This window comes from Anthonomus grandis, chromosome 4 (assembly GCF_022605725.1).
Source record: "Anthonomus grandis grandis chromosome 4, icAntGran1.3, whole genome shotgun sequence".
NCBI classification, from domain to species: domain Eukaryota; kingdom Metazoa; phylum Arthropoda; class Insecta; order Coleoptera; family Curculionidae; genus Anthonomus; species Anthonomus grandis.
Window position 1 is genome coordinate 23,593,759 of NC_065549.1, and position 27,367 is coordinate 23,621,125.

At 32.0% G+C, this 27,367-nt stretch overlaps 1 protein-coding gene and 1 long non-coding RNA gene across 2 annotated transcripts; both read left to right on the forward strand.

Moving 5' to 3' along the window:
- The first annotated feature begins 932 nt into the window (after positions 1 to 932).
- Positions 933 to 4,823, forward strand: LOC126735596 (uncharacterized). The gene is made up of 4 exons (XM_050439639.1): positions 933 to 1,228; positions 1,313 to 1,378; positions 1,581 to 1,670; positions 4,502 to 4,823. The coding sequence occupies exons 1-4, from the start codon at positions 1,091 to 1,093 to the stop codon at positions 4,547 to 4,549; spliced, it is 342 nt and encodes a 113-aa protein (XP_050295596.1). The 5' UTR covers positions 933 to 1,090; the 3' UTR covers positions 4,550 to 4,823.
- A 1,313-nt stretch (positions 4,824 to 6,136) lies between these two features.
- LOC126735460 (uncharacterized) lies at positions 6,137 to 22,550 on the forward strand. The gene is made up of 2 exons (XR_007660412.1): positions 6,137 to 6,366; positions 22,107 to 22,550. It is a non-coding gene; the product is annotated as an uncharacterized LOC126735460 (long non-coding RNA).
- The last annotated feature ends 4,817 nt before the right edge of the window (positions 22,551 to 27,367 follow it).

Sequence of the window (27,367 nt, forward strand, 5' to 3'; positions counted from 1 at the left end):
TTAGCTTGAAGAAGCAAGTATAACTCCATAGCGAAATGCCCACTTTGATATTTTCTATTGTGTGCATCGTTTGATGCACGATTTTTGCCTCTCTGGCTACGAAGACCACCTCTAGTTGCATTTGTTTTTCTCCTTTACATGCGACTTTATAATTATGATGTTATGTGGCCTAAAACTACATTTTTTTAAACTAGTTTGCTTGATAGTTTTTTTAAAAGAGCTACGAATGCCACCTCTAGTTGCATTTGTTTTTCTCCTTTACATGCGACTTTATAATTATGATGTTATGTGGCCTAAAACTACATTTTTTTAAACTAGTTTGCTTGATAGTTTTTTTAAAACTAAATTGCAACTGGTCCTACTACATCAAAACATTCGGAATTTAATAAAAACCTATTTTTTCCAATTTATATATTGCAGGATTATCATATTGTGTTATATATTGATTATCAGGATTATCAATGCTGTATTCACAACAAAATATGCTATTTAATACAGGATATAATTTGTTACGCAAACAAATATATAGTTGATGACGGAAACGAAACGTTGTACGGAAAAGCTGTTTTCTAGAGCTTAAAAAGTAGTCATGAGGTTTTTTTTTCCACATGTCCACATGTGTTTTTTAGGAATATCTCCGAAACTACTCAAAAATTTCTAAAGAGCATATTGTTAGGTTTAAAAATGCGTAGCTTTTCTGTAATTTAAATATCCTCGTATCTCTTTTATTTTTCAAGATCGCTATGACAGACATCCTTATTTTTAACACACTGTATAGGACGCGTGTAAGTCTCGTCATTTTGACTAATTTACTAAGATTCTCTTTTAAATTATTTTGATATGGTTAGAACTTTTTAAACATATTCGGCTATCAATATATATACATTTTATTTTTTTATGTATAATATGTTAAATTTTTTTAGGTTATTTAATAGCAGGTGAAATATTTGTAACATACCGGAAAAATACCTTGGACTATATTATTTATAATATAGCAGAAATTCATTTTAAGATATCAAAAGCAATCAACTCGTTAAGTCATGCATATGGATTTCAACTAATATGCCTATTGACTTTCAGTTTAACTAAAATGATTGAATGTTTTCATGACATGCATTATGATCAGTTTGGTAATATCACTATGGGGCTAAAAAACTTTGTATGGGCTTTACTTATTTGTATTGATATGCATATGATATTCGTTATGGGAACGAAAGCAGAGAGAGAGGTAGTACAATATATTTCAAATATGTTTATATATATTCTTTTTTTATATATCTATGATATCGTTATGGTTTAATTACTTTTTTAGGCTGAGGACACTTTAAAAATTCTTAATATGGTGAGATGTGATCAGAAGAAAGAATTTCAAATCCAGGTGCGCAACTTCAAGTTTCATTAAGTTGTAGACATTAGTCCAAATTTGCAAAGCACCTGTAACAAAAGGCAGATCAGATAATCAGATAAGAGAAGGGGGGATAATTAAGAGCCATGCTGTATAGAATTATGAGTCGTATAATACAACATTCTTTAATATCTCAATATCTAGTACCTATATTAAAATTATTATTCCTTTTTAGAAAGATCTATTCTTGCTTCAAGCGCAGAACCATGGATTATCCTTAAAAGCATGTGGCTTCTTGACATTTAATAATAAAACTTGTCTTAATGTAAGTTTTAGTAATATTTATTTCTTTAACAAATAAACATTTTTACATATCTTTATTTACGCTCTAAATAAAATATAAAAACTGTAAAAAGCTTAACAGACTATTATAAGGAATAAATATGTTAAAAAAGATGCAGATAACACTGTGACAATTCTTAAAAGCGCAAAAAATTAATAAAATAATAATATATTGGAAAAACATTTGCATGTAAAAAATATGTCAGAGAAAAAACGTTGACTACGATGTTTCCACTAACACTAAATATATTTTAATTAATTTTAAGAACTTGTTGAGCTAAACGTTTAATTATAACGTCAAATATCTATAATCTAGATTTTCCGTTATATCTAGGATGTGAAGATGCATCTTAAGAGAAACAACTTTCAGTCTACCTTGAAGACCGCAGACACCCTTCTGCCAATTGTAGTTTGGCGAGACAGTCAGAGGGCATAGCAGGCTATGTGTGCCTTATCTTATATACTTAGAACATTGAAGCGCCTTTCAATGTTCGAACCTTATATATAACCTTCCCTTTTCAATCAACGCTTATATACATCTTATACCAGATGCCTCGGTCTATCAGTTAAAAGTCCTGCCATCGGAGAGCGTCGCGACAGCTACATCTTTTGTTATACCGATTGTGGGTTCATAGCCAACCAGCAGTTTGGCGAATCTTAATTCTCAGTCTTGGAGTTCACCTTATCGACAATAAGATCCCTAATGGTTGTGCTGTCCTCTGCTGTTCGAGTCTTTTCGACAGTATTCTGCCGTCTGTGATTTAATATTTCTTGTCCGCATTTTAGCATTTAAACACAAAAGACAGTGATATGTTTCACTAGTGAATAGGCACTGCTGATATTTTCGGACCCTTCACGTAAATCTGCACCAGTCTTACTGTTTATTCTGGAGCTGTCTATGTAGCCATAGAACGTAAAACAGGAAAGTTAATGCAAAATATAAAAATAACCTTTTCCAATATTCTATGTATTTGCTTTTTTTTTTTAAGTTGATAGGTATTATTACCACTTAAAGTATATGCATAATATTAATTAACTTGTAAAATTCGATATAAACGTCCAGAATAATAGTAAAAATATACAGGGCAGTGCATCAAACATGAAACAGAAGCATTTACTGGCAGTTCAGTTTGGAGATTTATTACTTTAAATCTTAAAAAAGACATTGATGGATATGTACATCAGAATAGCGTATTAGTTTCAGAAAAAAGAAATAGTAAAAGCATTTACTTGTCTTTACTATGCTCATGGTTTATTTATCATTTTGTTGTTTAAAATAGCGATTGGTGGTTTTTACTTTTAAGGGCTTTATACATAAATTAACTATGATATATTCCACGGCAGAAAGGGTTAAAATTATCAAAAAAATTCTTGGAAATAATTAGTGCACTAATAGAACAGCACAAATATTTAATGAACAACATGAGAACAGTAACGTGCATTGAAAAAATTCCAGAAGTTGTAGCTAAATTTCGGGAAACTGGTCAGTCGCCAATAAAATACGTATCATTGAAAATCCTATAAGAAACGAAGCAATCAGCAAAAAGGTGATTTTAGGGCAAGATTATGTAGAACCTACGTTAATTACCAGCAAATTGGATACTGTGCGTGGTGTTAATCGACATATTATCGAACGGATTCTAAAGGCCCATAGTTTTCATCTGTATAAACTTCACCTTGAATATAATAATGATACAAGAACTTAGGTGGATTATGACGGCGATTACAATTTTGTTATGATAAAAGTGAACGAATTATAAACATTGAACATTTTGTGTTCAACACTTGCTTTTCCGACGAATTTTCCATTTTTTTAAATGGCGTAGTAAATCGTCATAACTAGCAATATTGATTCGATTCTTATTCCCAGAATTTATCGTGAGGTACACACAGAGCAGCCGTAAACATTTTTTGACTGGTATTTTAGTAATTTTCATGTAATTGATTCCTTTTTCTTACCTGCAAACTTGACCGATAAAATGTATTTGGAATTACTGGAAGACGTCATAGATCCAGCGTTAACTCTTTTAATACACAAGTTAATTGTTTGAACGAACCTATTAACGCCCACTATCGAGAAGCGGCCAAAATTGTAAATTTATTTAAGTAGTTTCCACATTCCTGTGAATTTACTGTTTTTTTAAATGTTTTGTTAACCGCATTTAATCCTAGATGTCTCTATTAGTAATAGTATTAAATATCTGTGTATAATGTAGTACCCATGTAAAAATAATTTTTTTAAAAGTAATTTTTTTAAAAAACCAAAATCCGTTATTGTTTGTATATACGGTGTGATGACATGTTCTTAGATTAATGTATTGTTATGTTATGTTATGTTATATGTGTGCCGTTTTTTGACCTTTTTATGGACATTTTGTAATAATATCATGTAAGTTTTACTATGTTTTTAATTAATTTATTAATTTAATAACAACCTTTTATATTCTACTTACATAGTTTTCCCTTGACAATGGTTTAACAACCGAAACGCGTCGGGATTCCTGAAATAAAAATTGTGAAGTAAACAGGACCCTTCGTCTATTATTTTGCTTTGCATAATGGTACTTCACCTTGGAGAAATTTATGCTAATCTTAAAATTAAAAATATTTTATTATAATTCTTGCAAGGGCATTGAAAACCAATGTGACACAGTATTTTTTTCAACATCCATAAAATATTCCTTTTCTACATGAGCCAAACAATTATTGCAAATATTTTAATGAATCGAACTTTTCCTCTCCTTCCTTAGAATGATCAATATTATTTTCATTATTTATACGGGAATCAAAATAACCTAAAATTATGTATTTTAGATTGTAGGAATAGCGCTGACTTACTTCATACTAATGCAAGGACTTTAAGAACTTAAGAAGCCATCAAATATGCGAATATTATTCAGGACAACATCTTATTCGGCCTTATCTCAGAGAAACGCTTTAAAAACAAAGGAAAAATATGTTTTATTTATCTTTATATTTTTATTCCGTTTCAAGAAATGGAAAAAGAAAATAAATCCTAGGCATCTTAGTGTTAAATATAAAAAGAAGCTCGATCAATCTTGAAAATAATTTGTATTAAAATGACGTAAAATGTTATTAGTATGATTTTAATAAAACATGGATGGCTGAATGCTAAGTAATATTGTATTTTTAAGTTATTTATTTCCTTAAATAATTTTTCTAAGAAGGACAGTCTAGACTGACTAGTTACGAAGTAAAATATTGTAGATAAAAAAAGATAAAGGAAAGACTGAATTCTCAACTGGAATAGGACTCGATTTAATTACAGTCATGCCCTTTAGACTTTGTAATACTCCAACCACCTTTAAAAGGCTTATAGATATTTTGTTGCGTGGAATGACTTGGAAATCATGCTTGCTTTGTCATGATTACGTCATTGAAGTAGGCAAAACATTTGAGGAGCCCTTAAAAGGTATTTATTAAGTTCCGAGAGGCCAACCTCAAACTAAGCCCAAAAAAATGTTGCTTCTTTCAAAAACGGAATTCGATTTCTTGGCCTTACAATATCAGAAAATAGTAATCAGGACTGATCTAAATAAAGTAGAAGCAATTAAACATTTGCCATTACCCAGTGACAAATATCGATAAGATGGTTTTTAAGCCTTTATACATATTACAGAAAATTCAGTCATAATAGAAGTCAAAAATATTATTTCCCTAAATTGAAGCTAGAATATAATCCTAAATCTTTCATCCTAAAGACTAACCTCTTAATATTTTCGTTGATGGTTATTAATTCAAAGATTCTTTTCTTCTTCAGATCTCACTCTGTATCTTTAGTTGTGTTGGTGCATACGATGTAATGTTTTTGACCATGAAGCTCTTAAATGGTTTTTATTTTATAAGTACGTTGGTTACCTATTTTAGTTCTGATAAGTATAATGATTTCTCAATTTCTTCCACATCAGCATACTATTCTTTTTACTAATCACATAACTATCTCGTCTTATGATACAGTTCGATCTGATCATCGCGATGAAAGGTTTATAACAGGCAATATCGAGGGCAGTGCAATGTTTCGTTTAAAATAAGTTTTTTCTTAACTCAATAAAAAACATGATTAATTTTTTTACATGTGTAAGTTTTCTTGGTGCTGCATTTACCCTTGCCTTATTTTGGATATATTACAGTAGTAGTTCTCCTTAAGGATGAAACGGCTCACACTCTATGTTGCTTATGTTGGAATAATATAGACATCATTTTTACTTTATCACTCAACTGTCATACTTAAATTTGTATTTCACTCTGGCTTGCGACCATAGTGCGGAAGACAATGGATAAATGACATCCAAGTAACAAGACGACGTCACATGACATTAACCGACATTATTTTTAGATTGCATTTGGGCTACAGAGGTCATTTTAGGAACATCACTTTGACGTCTGCGAAAGACGTCTTTATGTCTACCTGATTGATCATATCAGGTTAATCGCTCATATCCGTCATACATAATGACGTCTAATTTGCGGTCTTTAAAATAACTTTCTTGTATCGCAAGTAAATATTAAGTATTTGTACTCGTATTACCTAATTCTACCAATTTATTTCATCCGTTTTGGAAACCAGTAACCAAAAAAGAAAAGACAATGTCAAGAATTGAACCCGGAATCACTTGCACTAGATTTGCTAAAACAAACACACACTAAGGCAGCATCACGTGAGTAAAATAAGATATGCAATTAGTGATACAGGTCGCGCTGGCGCTAGCTTCACCATCGCTGCCGATCGACGACCGGCATTACCAGCAACTCGGTTTTGTAATTATTTGGTGTTATGTTTCCTTTTGTATTGGGTGTTTGTTTCACGTTTTGGGTATTGAACCTACTTACCATCTTAAGACATGGCCAAATTGGATCAGATTAGATATATTATTTCATATTTTAAGGGTTTAAATATCCACAGGAAATAATTTTTTGTAACGGCTGTTTTACTTGCTTCTGCCATATATTCATGGACATGGTGGGCAGTCATATTATGTTATATAATAAAAGTAATTTAGCTTTTCTGGCTTTTTGCACCAGCAAATCATCTTCATAAGCTCTATTTTATGAAGGGAATCATCATTTTGATGTTTTATTGTTTAAATTTATTATACTTTAAACAGTTTGAAATTTTAAGTTAAAAAATATAATAATTTCTATTAGTATGCTTACGAAGAATATATAGTTTTAAAGGTTTGTTATATAAGTGTATATAAAAAGCTACATTGTTTATAAAAAATGTGACATTAACTACTCAAGAGATAATGTCCGCCCGAAATATATTCCGTTTATCTACAAGAAAGTTTTCTATTAAACACATCGTTTACAGCATGTAAGCTTTATCTTGTTTATATAACAAGAAAAATTATAGTAACACAATCCATGTGTTTTGCGCCCAAAAACTTAAATAACTTCCTTATATTAAAATTAAAAGTAAGTAAGTAAAAATCAGTTTTGTACCTAAGGCTTCTAATAAAATTAAGTAAAAGTGTATTTTTTTAATATTCAAGAAGTCCTCAAATACCTAACTACCTAAAACAGTCTAAATATCATCATACGTAAATATTTGACGTCTTCCAGACGTCTGTTTCAATTCCGTTTAAGACCGTTTTTTGGCCTCATTCAGACAGTAATTTTGGATATCAAAGTCAAAAAAGTTTATTACCAAAAAAATAGTTATAAATATAATTAGCTACATGAGAAAATAAAATTGACAATTTCTGGTAAAAGGAACTGCTTCGCGATTATATAAAACCGATAGCGCAATTTGGGTGAAACAGGCCTTGAAAACATTATAAATAAACACAAAAAAAAATTCCTAATTAACCTAAAAAAGAACAAAACTAAAACTAAAAAGGGTAGAAACAAAAAATGGCAAAGCAATTTGGCTGGCATGCGACGGAAGGTAACAAGAATAGACAAAAAACAACCACACAAACACACACAGGATGTGACATTTGTTGGTCACTTTCAGGTCGTAAGGACGTCAAAATAGTCGTCATATAGACCATAAAATATAGGCATACAGATTGCTGAAAAGGGCTACTCGCATTATTATAGGCGAATCATATAGAAGGGAATGCTTAAGATTACAGCGGACTATTTGCGGATGGACTATTCCAATGGACTATTGAGTCATATTAACCCAACCTAAGAGCCAATTGCACGATAAAGGACATATACAAAGGGTTTCTTGACTACGGTATAAAATTATGAATCAGAAAATGATTCATTAGGTCGCTTTAAGAAGAAAAGTTCTAAAATTAAAAAAAAAACGTGTTTTATAAATTATAAAAAGTATATTTTAAAATTATTAAAAATATTTTTTGAGAATATAATAAATTTATTTAGTTTGGTTGAGACTTGGTGTAAGCTACTTGAAGTAATAAAGCACGTATTCACCTAACCAGATTAAAATTATTAGGTCCAGTGAGGTCTTGCTCCATAGCGGGTTCTAGCTCTATTGCCTCGGGATTTTCATCATGCAAGAAGTTTAATGCTTAGCTGATAATATATATAATAATAATTCATACGATGGTACAATAATATTTTTTGACCACATATTTTATTTACAGACGAGGCACATTTTTTACGAGATGAATACTATTATGAACACTCGCAATAATTATTTTGCAGCCAATGAAAACTACCTTTTTATGGTATTAGGATGTAATTTTCTGTAACAATTTTCGCTGAACGTTTGGGTACTTTTAATTACTGATGACTTCTTATTAGCCTATTTTTTGCCAGCAAGATTAACAGGAATACCTACATAAAATTTATGTGGGATTATTTACCCATACGTACGAGTAAGAGCAGTGGCGGCTCGTGAAATTTGACTATGGAGGGGCGCGCAAATCCAAATAAATATATACTTACTAATAAATAAAAAAATATAACTGGACGTACCTAAGTATATGTTATAATATCTGAGACATGACGGTTTGCAGTCATCATGGTACAATCACAAAAAGTTTGCACATAAATGTCTTAATTAGGCAATCAAAAATAAAGAACATTGTTACAAAACAATCGCATTTACACATCACGGAACCTCGCACGAAAATATTGTTGCCACCTCTCTGCGGTTTTAAAAACAATAACAAGTAACTTTAAAACGTGAAGAAAAATTATACTTTCGGCAAATGTTTCGCCAAGATTATTTTCTAAAATAAATGAAAGCAAGTTCATAGCTCCAATATTTTGTGAGAAATCTGGTCTTGAGTAAATGACTTCTAGTTCAGTTCTTAATCTAATTTTACATAACATTGGATAAAAAGTAACTACATTATCTAAAATATCCACTGGAAAGGTCTTGTTATATTTTGGATACGCTTCTTTATCGAACAAGTTAGCTGCTTGAAGATGACCTCGATAGGAAAATCTGTCCTTCGCTTGGGTAACAACTGTATCACATACCTCTTTTGCAATAATACTTCTTAAGTTATCGTCAGTTCTTCTTCTTTTGACACTTTCAAAGTTTAATTCTACATTAGCCTTAATATTATCGGTGTCGTTTCTAATTTTGTCAATGCTTGATTCAAATATCGACAGATCTTAGAGAGTAATATTTAAATCCGGCAAAGGTCTGCCTAAAGTCCTAATGTTTACTTTTTCTTCCACTGAAAGATTTGAAAAATTACAGTTAATTAAAAAGCTTACACGATTCATTATTAAATTTCAATAATAATTATTGTATTGTTCACTCTCGAAATACTCACACACACACAAACTACCGATCACGGAACCGATTAAAAACAAAATTTTGCCGAATAAACAACAAAAAATGTCTTCCTGCCGCCTGCGGTCCGATTTACAAAACATTAAAACAAAAGCCGAATCCACGATAAAACTGGGGCGCTAAATTTTTGCGCGCCTCGCTATCGGTAACGAGCGTGATAAAAGCCGAGAAGATGGGTCGTCGAGAGTAGCTTTTCGGCCAAATTATGGACGCGGATGTGAGCGCGCCCCACGACAAATAGAGGAAGATAGATGAGCTGTACCTTGCGCGAGACAGAGAGCTGTAATCGTAGGATGCCAGGAGCACTTTGGTTGTTGATTTGAATATCGCATTATCTCCTATAGTACGGGCGCTTGTGTTATACGTTTAAACGCGGGTTGATAAAAAATATATCTAATATAATTAATAATTACTGCACACGAGTTTGAAATTTAAAATAAGTAATTTTTAATGAAATTACTGGGGGGGCGCGCGCCCTTGCGCCCCTATTAGCAAGCCGCCACTGAGTAAGAGTCAACATGTGGTTTATGCTCGACAGAGCTTCTTCTCAGTTTAATGTTTTTGTTCGTTATTATTCCGATAGTTACCCCAATCGCTGGATTGGACATGCAGGACTTCAAAATAGTTAAGTTCGCAGTTTCAGTATACATTCTCTAGATTTGTATTTATTGTCCGGAAGAATGCGAAGGAGATTGTTTATCAAACTCCTGTGGTAGATGTGAATGACATACGGACAATCGATGTCCCAGGAATTCACAGGTATAATTGAACATATCATATACAAAATGAAAAATCTATTCTAATCGTTAAGTCGTGTATTTTATTAGTACATTTTATTTTATTAGTTCACAAATATTATTTATTAAATAAGTTAAGCTATTTTTTAAACAAAGCTATAATATTAGAAAAACACAGTAGATCAGAAAGTTGTATTTTTGATGCTTAATTGAAAAAAAATTTGTGTGCTTGAGACCACCATCATGACTGAAGTAAAATTTCTTTACCTCCATTCATATGTATATATATTATATGTGTTCATTTTAAACTTCCCACCACGGATTTATTAAAAACCACTGTTTAAAAAACTCGAAAACACTGTTTAAAAAATGCCGAAATACGTCAAAAGGTTTGTTAAGGGGGACAACTTTCTAACCTAAAATTACTTCACCCCTTTTCACTTATTGCCCCCCAGGGTCATCCCCTTATAAATTTTAAATGGCAAGGGGTACCAAGTAATAGCTTGTTTAAAAGGTCTTTCGAAGTCTTTTATTTTTATCTAGCCATGGCCGAACTGGAAGAACATAGTGAGGAAGAGCGCCGTCTTGCTGGAAATATATTTCAGCCTCATCAAGTATAGGGTTTCCATCAACACCGATTTGGTTTTCAATGGATTCAGTGATAAGCGGATTGATGGTATTTTTCAACATATCCAAATAAATGTCTTCATTTAAATTTCCGTTAATAAATAATGGCCCAATCACTTTTTTTCCTAAAATGCCTGCCCATACATTAATTTTTTGTTCTTCTACAAATCCATGAGGATTTTCATTGCTCCAATATCTACAGTTATGCTTATTAACAAATCCATTTAGATAAAATGTGCATTCATCGCTGAAGCAGATATTCTTTACATGAATTATCATTAATCGCTTCAGTCATTTTTTCACAAAACTCAACTCGCCTATCGAAATCGTTTTCAGTTAACTATTGCAATATTTTCATTTTGAATGGATAAAATTTATGAAGTTTGGTAACTGTGTGAACAGAGCCTAATGAAATACCAGTGGCAGCAACAATATTGCGTAATGAAGTATTAGGATTTATTCCAAAATGACCCAAAACTTCAATTTGAGCGGCTTCATCCAAAATTCGCCGATGATCACGTTTTTTATTTGCAACAGATCCAGTTTCAGTAAACTTAGTAACTAGGTCCAAAACATACCTATGCAAAGTTATCTTCTCCGGATGTCTGGCGTTAAACGTGACGGCAGTTTGCCGAGCACATTGATTTTGGGCACCATAAATTAGAATAATTTCCACTTTTTCGGCTAGTGCGTAAACCATTTTGGACGTAAAATCTTTAATTCAACAAATAAATTTTAACTATTCCAAGACTGTTACAAATGTAACTGACGGCAAAGTAAATTCTTTATTTTCCTTAGCAACTATAAATAACTAAGCAAGTATAACAATGAATACAGTTCGCCCAGGATATATGTGTTGATGAAAAGAATGCAGAAAAAAATTTAGGTTGTTATTTATTTTTTTCCACGTCCAATCTTTCGTAGTTTCCGTTTTAAATTATAAACGAATTGTAGATTTGGCAAACCTTAACGAGCAACATTTTGAACGCTTATTGAAATAAAAAGTGATATTTTCATGTTTTTGTTTTTTATCTGAATGAATTAAGATAAATAAAGATTTTTCTAATTTTCTCGAAAACGAATCGACCGATTTAAAAAATCAAACGTCAAAATAAAAGACTTCGAAAGACCTTTTAAACAAGCTATTACTCGATAGCCCTTGCCATTTAAAATTTTTAAGGGGATGACCCTGGGGGGCAGAGGGTGAAGTAATTTAAAGTTAGAAAGTTGTCCCACTTGGCAAACCTTTTGACGTATTTCGGCATTTTTTTCTTTAAACAGTGGTTTTCGATAAATCCATGGAGGGAAGTTTTCAAATGAACACTCTGTATATTACTCTCTGGTCTGGTAAACTCTTAGTCTGGGAGTGCTCGCAGTCATGTTACTAACCTAATTATTTAAACCTAGTAGTGAACTATTAAGTTCACTAGCGCCTTATTATTCCAAATAAGTGCGCCAAATTTTAACTAGATTAATTTAATGCTATTTGTTTCGATTAAATGGACTGTATAAAAATGTTAGTGTTATGCAAATAATAATTAGTGTTTAGTCCTAAAGGATCGAACGAAAGTGCCCAAAAAAAAAACATGTAAAATTTGAGTGTCACCTACCTTACTACGATCTTGTCTTCTTCCGGGAGGATCTTACAATTAACCAAATTACTTTACTTACTATAATATATTTTTTTTTAAATGTGCGAGGAATATTCACGAACTGACTGTAAAAATAACGTTTATCAATTGATATTTGGCGTAAGCCGATGTCGCAAGTGCTGCAACTGAAAAATATACTAATTCTAGTCCAGGTTGAGTGCGCTTGTTGCGCACCATCGCAGGTGACGTCTCCATGAAATTTTGGGCAGACTTTAATGCGCGAAAAATAAATGGGTTGAGTGACTGATAAAATTGTGATTTACACTTGGTTTATTTGTTAAAATTAAACATAAAAGAAAGAAGAGGATAATTAAATCCAGTTTAAAATTTGCTAATGTGTAAATTGAACATTTTTTCCCCCAAAAAACAACGGTTTTCCGTTAAGCAAAAACAAATTCTCGACATTAACTAACTAAATAAATAAAAAATTAGAATAGATCTAAACTTAAGGAGAGAAGGTATAATTGGTTTAAATATTATTATCTTTCTCAAAAGTAGGTAAGGGCAAACCTTAACTATAGGCCGGTAAAGTATTTCATTTTTGGTTTTAGTGGAGACCACCCTAATGGCACCGTCGGAGTTTGAATGCAGTTCTAACCCTACCAAGTGTCAAATAAAGAGGTGACTTTAATTCATTTTTAATTAGAATCAGTGTTGAACGCTGTTGCAAAGCGTGCAGATATTCGAAATGCTAACGGTTCCAAAAATCAGTATTAATTTTTTTAATTAGTTGCCACCTATGCAAGCTAATCTTTTAATTAATTATGTCAAAATTACGATGGTTCTAATATTAAGAAATGACCGGGTGTCAGGGAATTTAGATCGTTTGGATCCGCACTAATTGCACCCAAGGGTCTTGAATTTAAAATTGATTTGATCTGATTTAAAAGTGTGTTGAATTCCTTGTAAGTCATAATTTTATCTCCAACTACACGGTTGAGTTGAGTTTTAACAGACTTTACTCCGGCCTCGCTTAAACTATTAAAATAGAGCGCTTCCGGACGGTTTAAATGCTACTTTATTTAAAGAGTATCTGATAAATGTTTTGAATATTCGAGAAGCAAGTTTCTTGCCCCGACGCAAGTAGTACCTTGATCTGAGTAAATATCAGACACTCGTTCCTTTTGAGCCACCAACCTTCTGAAAGCAGCCAAAAAGTCCTCTGTGGATAAGTCAGAAGCAACGGAACTTGCTTCGTGGACTGCTTTCGTGGCGCAATATACGAAAATTGCCACGTAAGCTTTAGTAATTTTAGATCATCGGTATTTTCTTGAAGAAATGGTAAACCAACCAGCATAATCTAGGGTTACGTGTGAAAAACACTTGAGTCGGCGGACTCGAAACTGAGTCATTCATAATCAAGTCACTCATAATAGGGCCATAAGATTTCGGCTTTGCTCTGAAACAGAGAATACACCGGGCTAGAAAACGATGTATACGATTCGGGGTGAAATAACCCAAAATTACTACAATACTAAATATTGAAGATTACGAAAACCTGTGTGTTACGAAAACCTGTGTACTGGGTGTAAATATTTTTACTGATGGTATAGGATATTTGGCTTCAAATGGCAATTGATAATGTCTCAAGCGTTCGCCGACTCGTGGCAGATCTTGATTATCCACAAAAAGTATCAGCTTTTGCCATTTTTTTTAAAGAAGTTTATCATTTCTAAGTTGCTTAAATATGTCAAAAAAAACATTGCTTTTGCACAACTCTTGAAATGACTAATAGATCATTTGCAATTTCTTGAAAGGTAATAAGAATCCGAATAGGGCTTCCATTGCACCCTTAGAAAAAAAGCAGCTTGGCAATGTAGAATACCTAGAGGTATACAATGTTTTCGAAGTTGCCAGTTTGTGTTGTTTTTCTAGATATTTTTTCATAACTGTGAAGCTAGCGCCCGATCGATATCCAGTAACCAAAGATTTGGATTAATTTTTTTTCTATTATAAATATCTAAACGCATTTGAGATGGTTGCAAACCTCTACAAACAAAAGTCTAGAGTTTAGAGTATCCGTTTAAAAATTTATTATATACTCGCCGGCACAAAATTCCGCCACCCTGAAATATTGGCCAAGTGTGATGTTTTATAAATTTTTTATTTTTTATCAGATTCTCACGATTTTGCCATCAGTTTTTAGATACATTTGTTGTGATTTTTTAAAATCATTTTGTAAAGTAGCATTTTTCGATTAGGCTATATACAGGAGTAAAACAAACTGTTGTTTTTTCTCGTAATTTCAAAAGACCCTGCAGGAAAATTAAGGTGGATAATTCTGTTTACATACTGTTCCTTGTAATCTTTGATGTATTCTAAACATTGCGATTTTTGACTCATTCCATTATCTCATTTCTGCTGCGAGCTGTATCCGAGAGTATAAAAGAGAATCTATAATACAAAAAAGTTTTAGTATATTTTTTAACTTTATTTATTTCTAATGTACTAGATACGCATGCATCTCAATTAGTGTATTTAGTTACAATTTTAAATAAATCTTATGTTATCCCACTATCATTTCCTTGTATCATAAATAGCATTAATAAGCGATTTCGAGGTTTTAAATAAAACTTTTATTTCAACTACAAGAAATATTTTTCTAGTAGAACTTCTAGAAATTATAATAAATGGTAAATAAATACATCTTAATAATCTTAAAAACGCCTAGTTAGAAAAAATAAATTTAAGAGCGAAAATAACAATGTTTTGCTTACATAAAACTACCTTTTAGATATTAAAACTTGAAACTTCAATTCAACGTCTTTAATCTGCTTTTTATATTACAGCATTGAAAACAAAACACTTAAAAAAATAAACGAGTTACTGGTATAATATATTATCTTCTATATGCTCTTTTTGATAATAAAAATAAAAGAGAACGAAACATTAATTAAAATGAATGGCGGTTTAGTTCTTTTGAAATATTTGACAAAAGAATAGGGATTTCACAAAACAGAAAATTCCTTTGTGTCACGGAATTTTAATTACTTTTAGAGACTCCTAGTTCATACAAACTCCATTACGTGTACAATCATATAATATAATGACTTCACTCATCATATGAAATGTGCATGAGGCTTCCACAATTTGTTTTAACAGGCTTGTATAAATCGAGGCGCCGCAATTCACTTTCTGCAAAACCGGAGGCCGCAAAATCGGGCCATAATGGTAGCCTATGTAAAATAAAAGCGTTGTATAAATTACTAGAGGCAATACACGCTTTTGAATTAAAAAAACTGCATTCTATTAAATAAAGCCCCTTCTGATTCAATGGGAAAAAATAAAAGACAAATGACAGTTAATGATTTTTCATTGACAAGAAATTTAATATTAACAGCTTAAGTAACAGTTCTAGATTGAGTAATTATATTATTAATAATTAATGTCTACTTTATTTACGAGATATTCACAAGTATCACAGGTGGTATTGGTCCCGGTGCCGAGACATCTGATTGGGGTTCAATAAATTCGAAGATGTTAGTTAATAAGTGAAGACGGGTATTTGCTGTTATGGTTGCTCGTGAAAATGTTTTAAGAAGCACTAAATAATTTTTATTTAAAAATCGACAGCTGTGTAAGTATTGGCGATACAAGATATATAATTTGATGGACCTTTTATAGTTTAAATTACTGCGGAATTGATAGTACATTTTTATATTGGGTGACACAAATAGAGCTAGTTCATATTTTTCAAATAGTTTCTTAAAGCCTTTTGAACTAACTCAACACTTCTTACTTTGTTAAATTTGGTATGTTCCTGTACTGTTTGGTGGAATTTAAAGATTATTGTACTAGTATTTTACTCGAACATAAATAATCATACATTATAAATTACACTCCAGAGGTACAAATAGACCATACTGTGAACATTAACAAGATATAGTAAGACATATAATAAGACATAGTGCTCTTTACATGGTGGCATGCCTCAAAAAACAGTGCATGAACTAAATCAGAGGAACATGATTTAAATGGATAAAATAAATAGTTGACATAAGACAAATATACACTTGAACATGTCGTATATGAAATACTCATAGAACTAGTGTTAAAAGAGTACGCTAGAGGAAACAATTACACAACTTCTAAATTCAAGTTGTTATAAGAACCATAGTCGAGATACTTCGAGAAGTGTTGTTTTTCGAAAAAAATCTCAGACCCTAATTTTTAGTTGATAGAATGATATTACCGCCAAAGTTTAAACACATCAATCCGTTAAATGTAATATGAAGACTTGCACGATTTTTACGATCAATAATAGACAATCTTGAATTAAAAATATATTTTTGCACTTATTTTAGATTAAGAGATAAATTCCATTCATTCACCATTAAAGCTTAGTATGGTCAATTTATAGATCTAGAGAATAAAAATTATATTGATGTGATTTTTTCTTAGGTTAATTTTCTATTTCCATATGATTCTTGATATTTTAAGTATTGTTCTAATTTTATTATTAATTAAGTGCAATAAATCATATGGGATGATGCAGAAAAACCATTAGCTTAGATTCATAGGTAATCAAATCTCAGTAACTTTTCCAGTATTATATGAGTTTTGATATTTTTTGTAAAACATCATTTCCCGTTAATAACAATTCCGATTAACTGCTCAAAGAACAATGTAAGAAAAATATATTTCTTAAAGATTTCTTTACAAGAGGATTCAGAAGAGATATTATCCATACATACTCGGTTTTTTTTTATAAATGCCCTGTAAAAATTAAATGAATCTTAAAATATGAAACTATAGAGTTGACTGCACAAGATCAAAATATCAAAGCTGTACTGTTTATTTATCCACAGAATTCCGTAAACTTTTAATTAAAAAATATAAAAAGACATTCAAATTAAGAAAATCATCACTAAGAATTCTACCTTTTCTAAAAAGACTAATCCGATCAAAAGTATGTGTAAAATCAACCAATATCCAAAGTAAACCAAAAGCTTGCATAAAGTTATTAGAAGCCGGTGTATCACAGAGCGATGTAGATGCAGGAGAGTCTTTACGGCTGGGAAGGTATACAACTGCCTTTCAAATAGTTTTTAGCATTCTATAAACAATAATAAAGGATGAAGTAGTAACGAACCGCTCTGAAATGGAAATAATTATACAGGGTGTTTCAGAAGTATTGGATCAAATTTCTGGGGGTTGTTCAGTGCAACAGAAGAATCCATTTGAGTATAGGAACCCATGTCTGGAAATGCGTCACTACGCCACTACGGCCCTAAGACGCGTTAAAATTTATAAAAAACATTAATTACCTAAATAGGATCTGCTGCATTTATTTTTACCTTTTGTACATGATACCATAACAACAATTGTTTTAAATCAACGCTTATCAATGTCAATTCTCAATGTCATGTTTAAGAATTTTATAGCTTACAATTTTTAAATATTTATTACTAATGGAAAACTTTACCAATCAAGAATTGGCGGATATACATTTGGAATACGGAGCAACAAACTGCAATGCACGAGCAGCATCGCGGTTGTATCATGAACGTTATCCCGAACGACAGCATCCTGGATACAAAAAGTTTATTACGGTTCATCGGCGGCTCGCTGAGACAGGCATGTTTAAGACCAAGATGCATGATACTGGTGTTGCTCGAACCGTAAGAACGGTCGAATTTGAAGAAGAGGTGCTTCAGCGAGTTGCCGATGAACCATCAAATAGCACACGTGACGTCGCTAAGAATATGAATACGAGTAACGCTTCTGTCTGGCGGGTACAACACGAGCAACAACTCCATCCTTACCACTTCCAGAAAGTTCAAGGTATGACTGCAGCAGATTATCATCCTAGAGTTCAATTTTGTCGATGGCTTCTGGATCACATCATTGCACAACCAAATTTTTTACGATATGTTTTGTGGACCGATGAAGCCTCTTTTACAAGAGATGGTATTTTTAATAGTAGAAATAGCCATGTTTGGGACGAAGAAAATCCTTATGCAATTTTTCCAAGAAAACATCAGAATCGTTGGTCTGTCAACATATGGGCAGGCATTGTTGATGATTATTTAATTGGGCCATACCTTCTACCGGAACGGTTAACAGGACCTCTTTATCTGCGTTTCTTGGAGGAAGTTCTCCTAGAACTCCTTGAAAATGTTCCACTAAACGTTAGGCAGTAAATGTGGTTTCAGCATGATGGAGCGCTGGCTCACTTTGCTGTACAAGTACGCGAGTATTTGGCTCAGCGGTTTGGGCACCGTTGTATTGGCAGAGGTGGAGCAGGTTCTTGGCCTCCTAGGTCACCCGATTTAACGACGCTCGATTTTTTCTTGTGGGGACATGTAAAGTTTTTAGTCTATGAAACTCCAGTAGAATCAGAGCTAGACTTAATTGGATGAATAACAGCAGCAGTTGAAATCATTCTAAACAAGGATCAAATTTTTAGTGTAGTCCGCCGAAATCATGTGCGGCATTTAAATCGGTGCATTGAGGTTGGAGGAAGATATTTTGAACAATTGTTGTGATGGTATCATATACAAAAGGCAAAAAAAAATGCATCAGAACCTATTTAGGTAATTAACATTTTTCTAAATTTAAACGCGTCTTAGGGCCGTAGTGGTGGCGTAGTGGACATGGGTTCCTATACTCAAATGGATTCTACTGTTGCACTGAACAACCCCTAAAAGTTTAATCCCATAGTTCTGAAACACCCTGTATACTTTGACATCCAAGCAGCCCTAAAATCCATCTAAGTGCCAAGAACCAGGTCAGAGCTAGTAGTGACCGAAAAGATGCGATGGATGAGTTGGGTTGAAAGGAATCAGTTTGATCATACTGTCCTAGGATAAAGTGGAGTGGAGAGAAATGAGAAAGCGAATAAGTTCACAAGACTCGGCAGCAATAGCCCAAGCCAAAACCAACAATATTCAAAAGAATTCAATAGAAACAGAAGGCAGTATTGGATAATTCAATAGATCCCGAAAACCATTATAAAAAAATGAATGAGTCTCTTTGATTCACCCTATATATACATAGCAAACGTTTACTGGTTTTAAACATTAAATAAAACAGAAATATATTTCAAATTAAAAAAACGATGCAACGAATAAAGTCTACAAAAATATTAATATAAACAAAGATTTCAGAACTTCATCTTAATCTGAATCGCCAATTTATGACCTAATTGATTTTTCAATTGATTATTAAGTTCAATAATTATCTAAGAAAGAAATATCTTACAATAATACCTATAATACAGTCTTATGCTTAAATTCTGCCTGAAAATATTACATATTTTTTTATGACAAGGGTTAGGTATTTGTGTAAAGTTTTTTAAAAACTAAATTTAATCGATAAATATATAAGTTTACAATATTATAATACCTTATTACGCTTTTGCCATTTTACATTCTTATCTTATACATAATTGTATCTAAGATATGAAAAGTAATAACATATTGAAAACGTTCACAAATTTACGGGTAACATAAAACATAGATAAATTCAACATTCGGGTTTGTTTTTATCTATTATATGTGGAGATAGAGGTAAATACAGAACCATTCTACAAGAAGCAACAATCCAATTTCAAAAGATAAATTTTTTCTAACATTACTTCGTGTCGCATAAAAATTATATAAAATGTTTATTAAAAAAAATTCTTTTTGGTCCTACAATCTCACGTCTTTTTTGTCTTTTCGAGATCTAAAAAGTGTTTTAAACTTATTAAATTATTAGTATGCATTTCAATAGGTCTTTATTTTACATTTATATCTTGTTTTCATTAAAAAAATCATAATTTCATAACAATACAAACAAATAGATTCATTATAATATATTCACAACTGATTATCCTAAAAATTCATCGTGGAAAATGAAATGTATAGTAAATCTTATTTAGATACCTTGTGTTACTTAGCAACAATCTGATTTTATATTTAAGGGCAATGCAAGCAATCTCATGAATATATAAACAATAGAAACAAAGAAGAGTATGCTCTTTATTAAGGAAGAATAATGGGGTATAAGCAAGGCTAAAGGATATTCGATAGCAATAAATTAGACTAAGTTTTCTGAATCTGTCCTATGCTTCTGAATAATAAACTTAACTTCAAGCAAGTAGACGAAAGAGCTTATTGATAAAAGTAGTAATGTGGCTATAAATAAATTGGAATATGTTGTAATTAAATATCAAAACATAACAGCTTTATTGTATTGTAACATTCAATTTAGAGCAGAAACAGACCTAAGGAACACTTATAAAGAAATCCTGCCGATGACCCCTCAAGAATGAAACCAGTGAAAATAAAATCAAATAACGGAATGATTTAGCATACTATGTAGAATCTGCGAACCAAGAAAATACGGTCCTTTTTTTAAACAATCCGACTGTACTTTCAAGTAGACTACTATAGAGGATTTTTGATCTGGCAATTCGCTTCGTCTTCATGAGCTAATCCACTTGTTAGAAAAAGACAGGTACACTCATGGGAAATAAGACAATTTACAAAGCGGTTGCAATGTAGGTCTAAGTAACCAGTTTCTGTAAAAAACTCAAGAAGAAAAATGGGTTTATTAATGCGACTCCTTTGTGTCATAGAAAATATCGGTTTACATATCAAGGATCTAAAGCCAAATAATATTTTTATAATATGATTTTCCTTTTAATTTTTATATTTTATCTTTAACGATATTGGATATTATATTTTAGTGTGCAATGAGGTTTGCAGTCAGAATAATTTTTATAATTAAACAACTTTTAGAACTAGTGTTTACGATTTATCTATAAAAACAACTAAATACTTATTTATCACTTCGTATTTAAAAAAAAGTAATTAGTTAGTTATCTTAAAACAATTTTTTTATTCTGCCACACGCTAATAATGCTATTTAGCAAAAATTACGACTAATTAGAATACTTAAATTGTGCAACAGTAAATATACATTGTACAATGTGCAGATTAACGACATTAAACATTTTTTTATCGCCATCATCGATGCATTTTAAAGTGCATTAACTACACCTAGTATAACCGTATGTAAGAGCTTATAAAAGCAATAAAAGAAAGAAATAATAAATAATTCCTGGCCGATAATTTCCTTTTTTTTAGGAAGAGCAGGAATCCAGCTATTAAAATTTTTCAATATAATTATATTTTATTATAAACCTGCATATTAACAGCTGTTTTCTTTTAAATAATTGCTGGTAAAAGTTTACACATTCCTAATGACTTTCAAATTTTCAAGTGCAATTTTTTAATTCCAAATCTCATATATTATTTTCCTTCTATTTCAGTTTACTTTTTTATATAATATATAAGTTCTTTTGTATTGCCAGGCAAATATCCTTCTTTGGTGGTACCCATGTTTAACCATGCAACAGAAATATGTAGTCAACGGTGCTATTAGGTACCACAAGAAAAAAGTTTAGCATATGTACATACACAAATAATATCGATATTGAGTGTCCAGGTCTACCGATTTTGACATTCGAAACCAATCGCTGCGCGCCCCACACTCGCATTGCGTAGGCTACAATATACTAAAACTAAAACATAACTTTATCTAAATTGTTGTGTGACCTATGCACTATGAACCTGCGGGGTTTTCAACAAAAATGTTTGGTGAATGTTTGGACAGAACTGTATCTATTGCCACTACGAGTAAATGGAGAAATTTACTTAGCATTTTTGTAGGAAACGGTTCTAAATAATTAGAAAATGGCCCCCTGAACATGTGGTACCAATACTATAGAGCCCAAGCACATTAGCCGTTAGCCGCAAGGGAACATCTAAGCCAGGCATATCAGGGAAGAGTGGTTGGTAGAGTCGCACCAAGAGCAAGGCTTCCACGTTCACCAGACCTGACCGTATGCGTTTTCTTTTTATGGGGTCATAATTATGAAAGCGCTTGTGTACGACACTCCGGTTCAACCGAGGAAGAGTTAGTAAGAAGGATTATGACGCTGCTGCTAAAATTTAACAAATTCCGGAAGTTTGGTTTAAATGGTACGACGCGGTCACGCTTGCATACCGTGGTATGCACGGTACCGTAGTATCAAATAGTTCGAAGCGGGTGGTCAAAATTTTGAATATCTTTTAAAGTAAAACATATATTTTTTTAATAAACTCTCCCAAATATTCATTGTTTTTTTTATGTCATTTACTATCACAGTTTTTGGTACACACAGGTTTCCCCATGTTCTAGTTTGGATACCACTGTGCGGAGCTTTATGCGCTATTATCTCTGAACGAATGCACATACGCCTATGGGTTAATAAGTAAAAAACGTTTGTTTTGACGAGATCTATCCACCCTTAGATTTTGGCACAATAGTTTCTGAACACCCTGTATATATTACTGTATATATTAAAGTCCTATAAAAAATGCTTGAATCCATCTTTTGAGGCTCAAAAGTAATTTAATTCACATTAAAATTCAAAACGTTTATTTGCCAATATCAAAAATTACAAAACAATTGTACGTTGAAATTAGCAAATAGGAATGTATCTCGATTATAAAAACCGTTTCTCAAAAGTATCTCTACAAGAGGCACTTTTAAGTGATACATCCTTAAGAAAAAACAACAAAAGAGGAAACAAAACAAAAAAAACCTTACTTAAAAATATCTTTTTCGATTTATTTTGATTTATGAGAGTTATCATTTTTTTTTGTATTTATGTACACAGGGCAGGTCTTTACTAGGATTATGCCTTCTAATTCAAATTTTAACAGGAATTTTTTTAGCTATACATTACTGCCCAAATATTGATTTAGCCTTTAACAGAGTTGCCCATATTTGTCGAAATGTAAATTATGGGTGATTAATTCGAACCCTACACGCTAATGCAGCTTCCTTTTTCTTTATTTGCCTTTATATTCATATTGGCCGGGGTTTATATTATGGATCTTATTATTTAATTGAAACCTGAATATCAGGGGTTACAATTTTTTTCTTAGTAATAGCAACTATATACATATGATAACAATATCAAATGTATCATATGATAGTCGTTGGCAACGACTGAATCAGAGAAGCGCAGGAGAGCAAACACATCCAATATATATAAATATATAGAGTGCATCCTAAAAGTTATGTCTAAATTCATTTAAAATTCAGGGCTGTGTTCGAAAAAAAACACGCTCAGACCCGTCGATTTTTATTTCGAGTTGCGCATTTTTGTACGTGAAGTTTGTATATGCAGGGTTGCTCAAAAATAAATTACGACCATCAACTTAATTTTTTTCAAATGAAAGCTCCTTTTTTTGTTTCATTTTTGAATTTCGCGTGGAATTCTACGTATGTTTCATGCATCATGTCCTATACCTAAAGTCAACAGTTATCGAAAAAAAGATGAGCAAACATTATTATTGAAGTTCACCTTACGAGTCACCTTATCTCTGAAAATTTTTATACAGAGCAAAATTCCATTCATTCGTGTTTTTTTATTGTTGGCTGGTAACCGTGGATTTTCATAGAAACTGTATGACAGTTGTACGCCAAACAGATATTGTCAAGTGTGAAGTGTACGAGCAAAGTTGCGGTTTTCACAATAGTAAAGTTAACGGAACGAGAAAAAAATAGAAATTCTATGCATGGTTGGGTTTGGTGATAGAACACGTACTTAAAGAGAAGCTGTTCAATTATTCAATGAAATCCATCCTGATCGTCCTCCGATATGTCAAAAGGTGGTGAGTAGAATAGAGGCTAAATTTAGAGAATTTGGTCATGTTAGAGATCTGCCGAAATCTGGTCGTCCTGCTCGAGATGAAAATGAACAACTTGACGTTTTGCTTTCTTTGGAAGAAAATCCATGCACTCCTTTGTCGCAGATTGGGGCAAATTTACACATGACGAAATCTATAGTTCACCGAATAGTTAAAAAGCACAGATATCACCCCTACAAACTTATTCCTGGACAAGAGTTATTTGATGACGATTTCGATAGGCGAAATGAGTTTTGTGAACGCTTACAAAACATGTGCAATCTAAATAATAATTTAGTAAAAAATATTATTTTTTCCGATAAAGCTACATTCTGTTTGAATGGTAGTTGAACAGACTAAATTGTCGATATTGGGCAACAGAAAATCCGCATTGGATGATGGAGGTAAACACCCAGTTCTCTCAAAAACTAAATGTGTGGTGTGGAATAGTGCGCGCAAGAGTAATAGGTCCCTTTTTCTTTGAACAGACTTTAAGAGAACAAGTGTATCTCGATTTTCTTCAATTTGAATTAGTTTCAGCATTACTAGCTTTATTTCCAAATCCATTGGACCCAGACTATCCTGCCGAAGAACTAATTTTCCAGCAAGATGGCGCTCCTCCGCACTATGCTGCCACTGTGCGTACATTTTTGGATAAAACCTTTCCCAATCGGTGGATAGGAAGGAGAGGACCCATCGAATGGCTTGACCAAACACCAATGGACTTTTTTTTGTGGGGATACCTCAAGTCGAAGGCATTTGTTAATAGGGCAAATAGTCTAGACGACTTGAAAGAGAGAATTCGCAGAGAAGTGCGCGCCATAACTCCGGAAATGATTAAAAATGTGCAACGAGACTTTATTGATCGCCTTGGATATTGTCAAGCCGTGAATGGCAACCATTTTGAACATTTAACCTAATTTTTGTTCTTTTTTTATTTTTTACATGAATCGTCTTTTTTTTCGATAACTGTTGACTTTAGCACCAAACATAAACTAGAATAGAAGGATTACTCTAAGCGCCGCCCAAAATATTGCCTTTCTCACTCGCTTTCTGATGCTACTCTTTTTTGCTGCCCGGTGGCGACTGCGTTATACGGGGGCGTCTTCAATATTAGAACTATAATAGCGTTGTGCGGAAATTTTGTACATTAAAAATGCCGGCGATATGTTGCGTAGATGGCTGCAGGAGTAAAAGGGGATATACATTTTTTTTTAAATAAAAATGGATTAGTTTATAGAAAAAAATACACGCTTTTCTTCGGTATTTCTTAAATATCTCGGAAAATTGAGATCCTACAAAAAAATCTAATAAACAAAAGTTGGTTTAAAAACAAAAGATTGGCTTTTGCTTGATTTATCTAGGTGCTATAGGCGCTAAGATACAACTGTGTGAACATAACCCCTTTTTTTAGATAACAAAATATAATGACGTAAAATAATAACATGAAATAATTAAAAAAAAAAAACGTTTTTTAGACAAATATCTAGCACATTTTTTCAAGTATGTACTATCAAAAACTTTAAAAATAAACTTGATTGTAAGTCATTAGCATAAAAATTAAAAAAGTTAGGAATAAAATAGAAATAATTGCAGTTTTAAAAAAAATTATCATAAAAAATTATGTATTTATTTCAAAAATTAAAGCGTAGCCTTCTACAATGGACTATATATAGGTACCAATAATATGTTCAAAAAGTGTCAGCGATTTAGAGTACATATTTTTTTTAAATCGTGATTTTAATCTAAAAAAATGCAAAATTTTTGGTAATATTCTGTTATTAGTGGTGGTTTTTAATAGTGAAAGCTATCCGATTTATTATTAGTTGCATTGCAATAATTTGAATGATATAAATTTTAGCCACTTATACCGTCTAACCATACTTAAAACTGCATTTTTTTCGTCATTAAGGGTGGTTTTTAAGGGTTTAAGTTTCAAAATATTGATGTGTACTATAATCCCCAATGTAAAACTATATTTATTTTACATATTTATATGAATTCTAGGTTGTAAAACACCTATTTTCGTTTTATTTGAATTTTAGTGGTTTGTTCTTTCATCCTCTATTTAAAAAGCAAATAATTAGGCATTTAATAAGTTTTTTTTATTTAACTGCCTTTTTATATTTCACTGTTACCGAGTTCCATATGCTGAGTGTTGTTATCACATTATTATGTAAATTTTATTAAATATTTAAAAAATGGGTATATTAACGAAGTTATTATTAATTAAGTGTATGTAATATTAGGTAGGTAGTTTCTTGGTCAGTTAAGAAAAGAGCATGAAAGGAACGTAAAGCTAAGATTTAATTGTGTACATTCTAATAAACTTAATTTTAAAGCTATCTACCAAGTGTTTTTCTTACAGTTATTTGTTCAAAAGAGATACTTAATAATATTCTTTCAATTTCATTTTAACAATAATACAAAGTGCCTTTAATTTCAAAAAATTCCATATTATTACACGCCGCGATGTACGAAAATATTCCTTATTAAAAATGTTTCAAACACCCCCCGTATAGTAAAGGATTGCCGTCGAAACTAAATAATGATTTACGACCGCGTAAAAAAAGTCGGCACTGTTTAGAAGTCCCTACTTCAAACGGCCGCAAGAGAGTGGACCTACTGTCTTGTTCTTTATACTGTGACTTTAGGTATAGGACATGATGCATGAAACATACGTAGAATTCCACGCGAAATTCAAAGATGAAATAAAAAAAAAGGTGCTTTCATTTGAAAAAATGAAGTTGATGCTCGTAATTTATTTTAGAGCAACCCTGTATATACAAACTTTACGTACAAAAATGCGCAACTTGAAATAAAAATCGACAGATCCGAGCGTTTTTTTTTTCGAACACACCCCTGAATTTTAAATGAATTTAGACATAACTTTTGGGATGCACTGTATAATATGATACAGGTATATCTTATTAAATGCGAAACGGAAATGAGGGTGGCTAAAATGTAAGTAAATGTAGTAGGCTTGACACAGTACAGCTATATGCATATGACACAACCTGAATGAAAAGAGACTGGAAAATCCAACTCACATTCATCTCAATAAATATTTATTTATTAGGCAACATACTGTGACTGCATAAGCATATTTTTAATATGTTTCTTATAGTTATAAAAAGAATAATCTTTAACAAAATAAGGCAAACTGTTCCACAAATGAACTGCAACCTAACCAAATAATTTTTAAAAAGCTGCTGTTGTATGTCGAGGAACCCCGTCCCAAGTACCATCTG

Coding starts and splice junctions, on each gene's coding strand:
- LOC126735596 (XM_050439639.1), top strand. CDS start 1,091: ATGATTGAATGTTTTCATGACATGCATTATGATCAGTTTGGTAATATC. Junction 1,229..1,312: donor GAACGAAAGCAGAGAGAGAG/GTAGTACAATAT, acceptor TTACTTTTTTAG/GCTGAGGACACTTTAAAAAT. Junction 1,379..1,580: donor AGAAAGAATTTCAAATCCAG/GTGCGCAACTTC, acceptor ATTCCTTTTTAG/AAAGATCTATTCTTGCTTCA.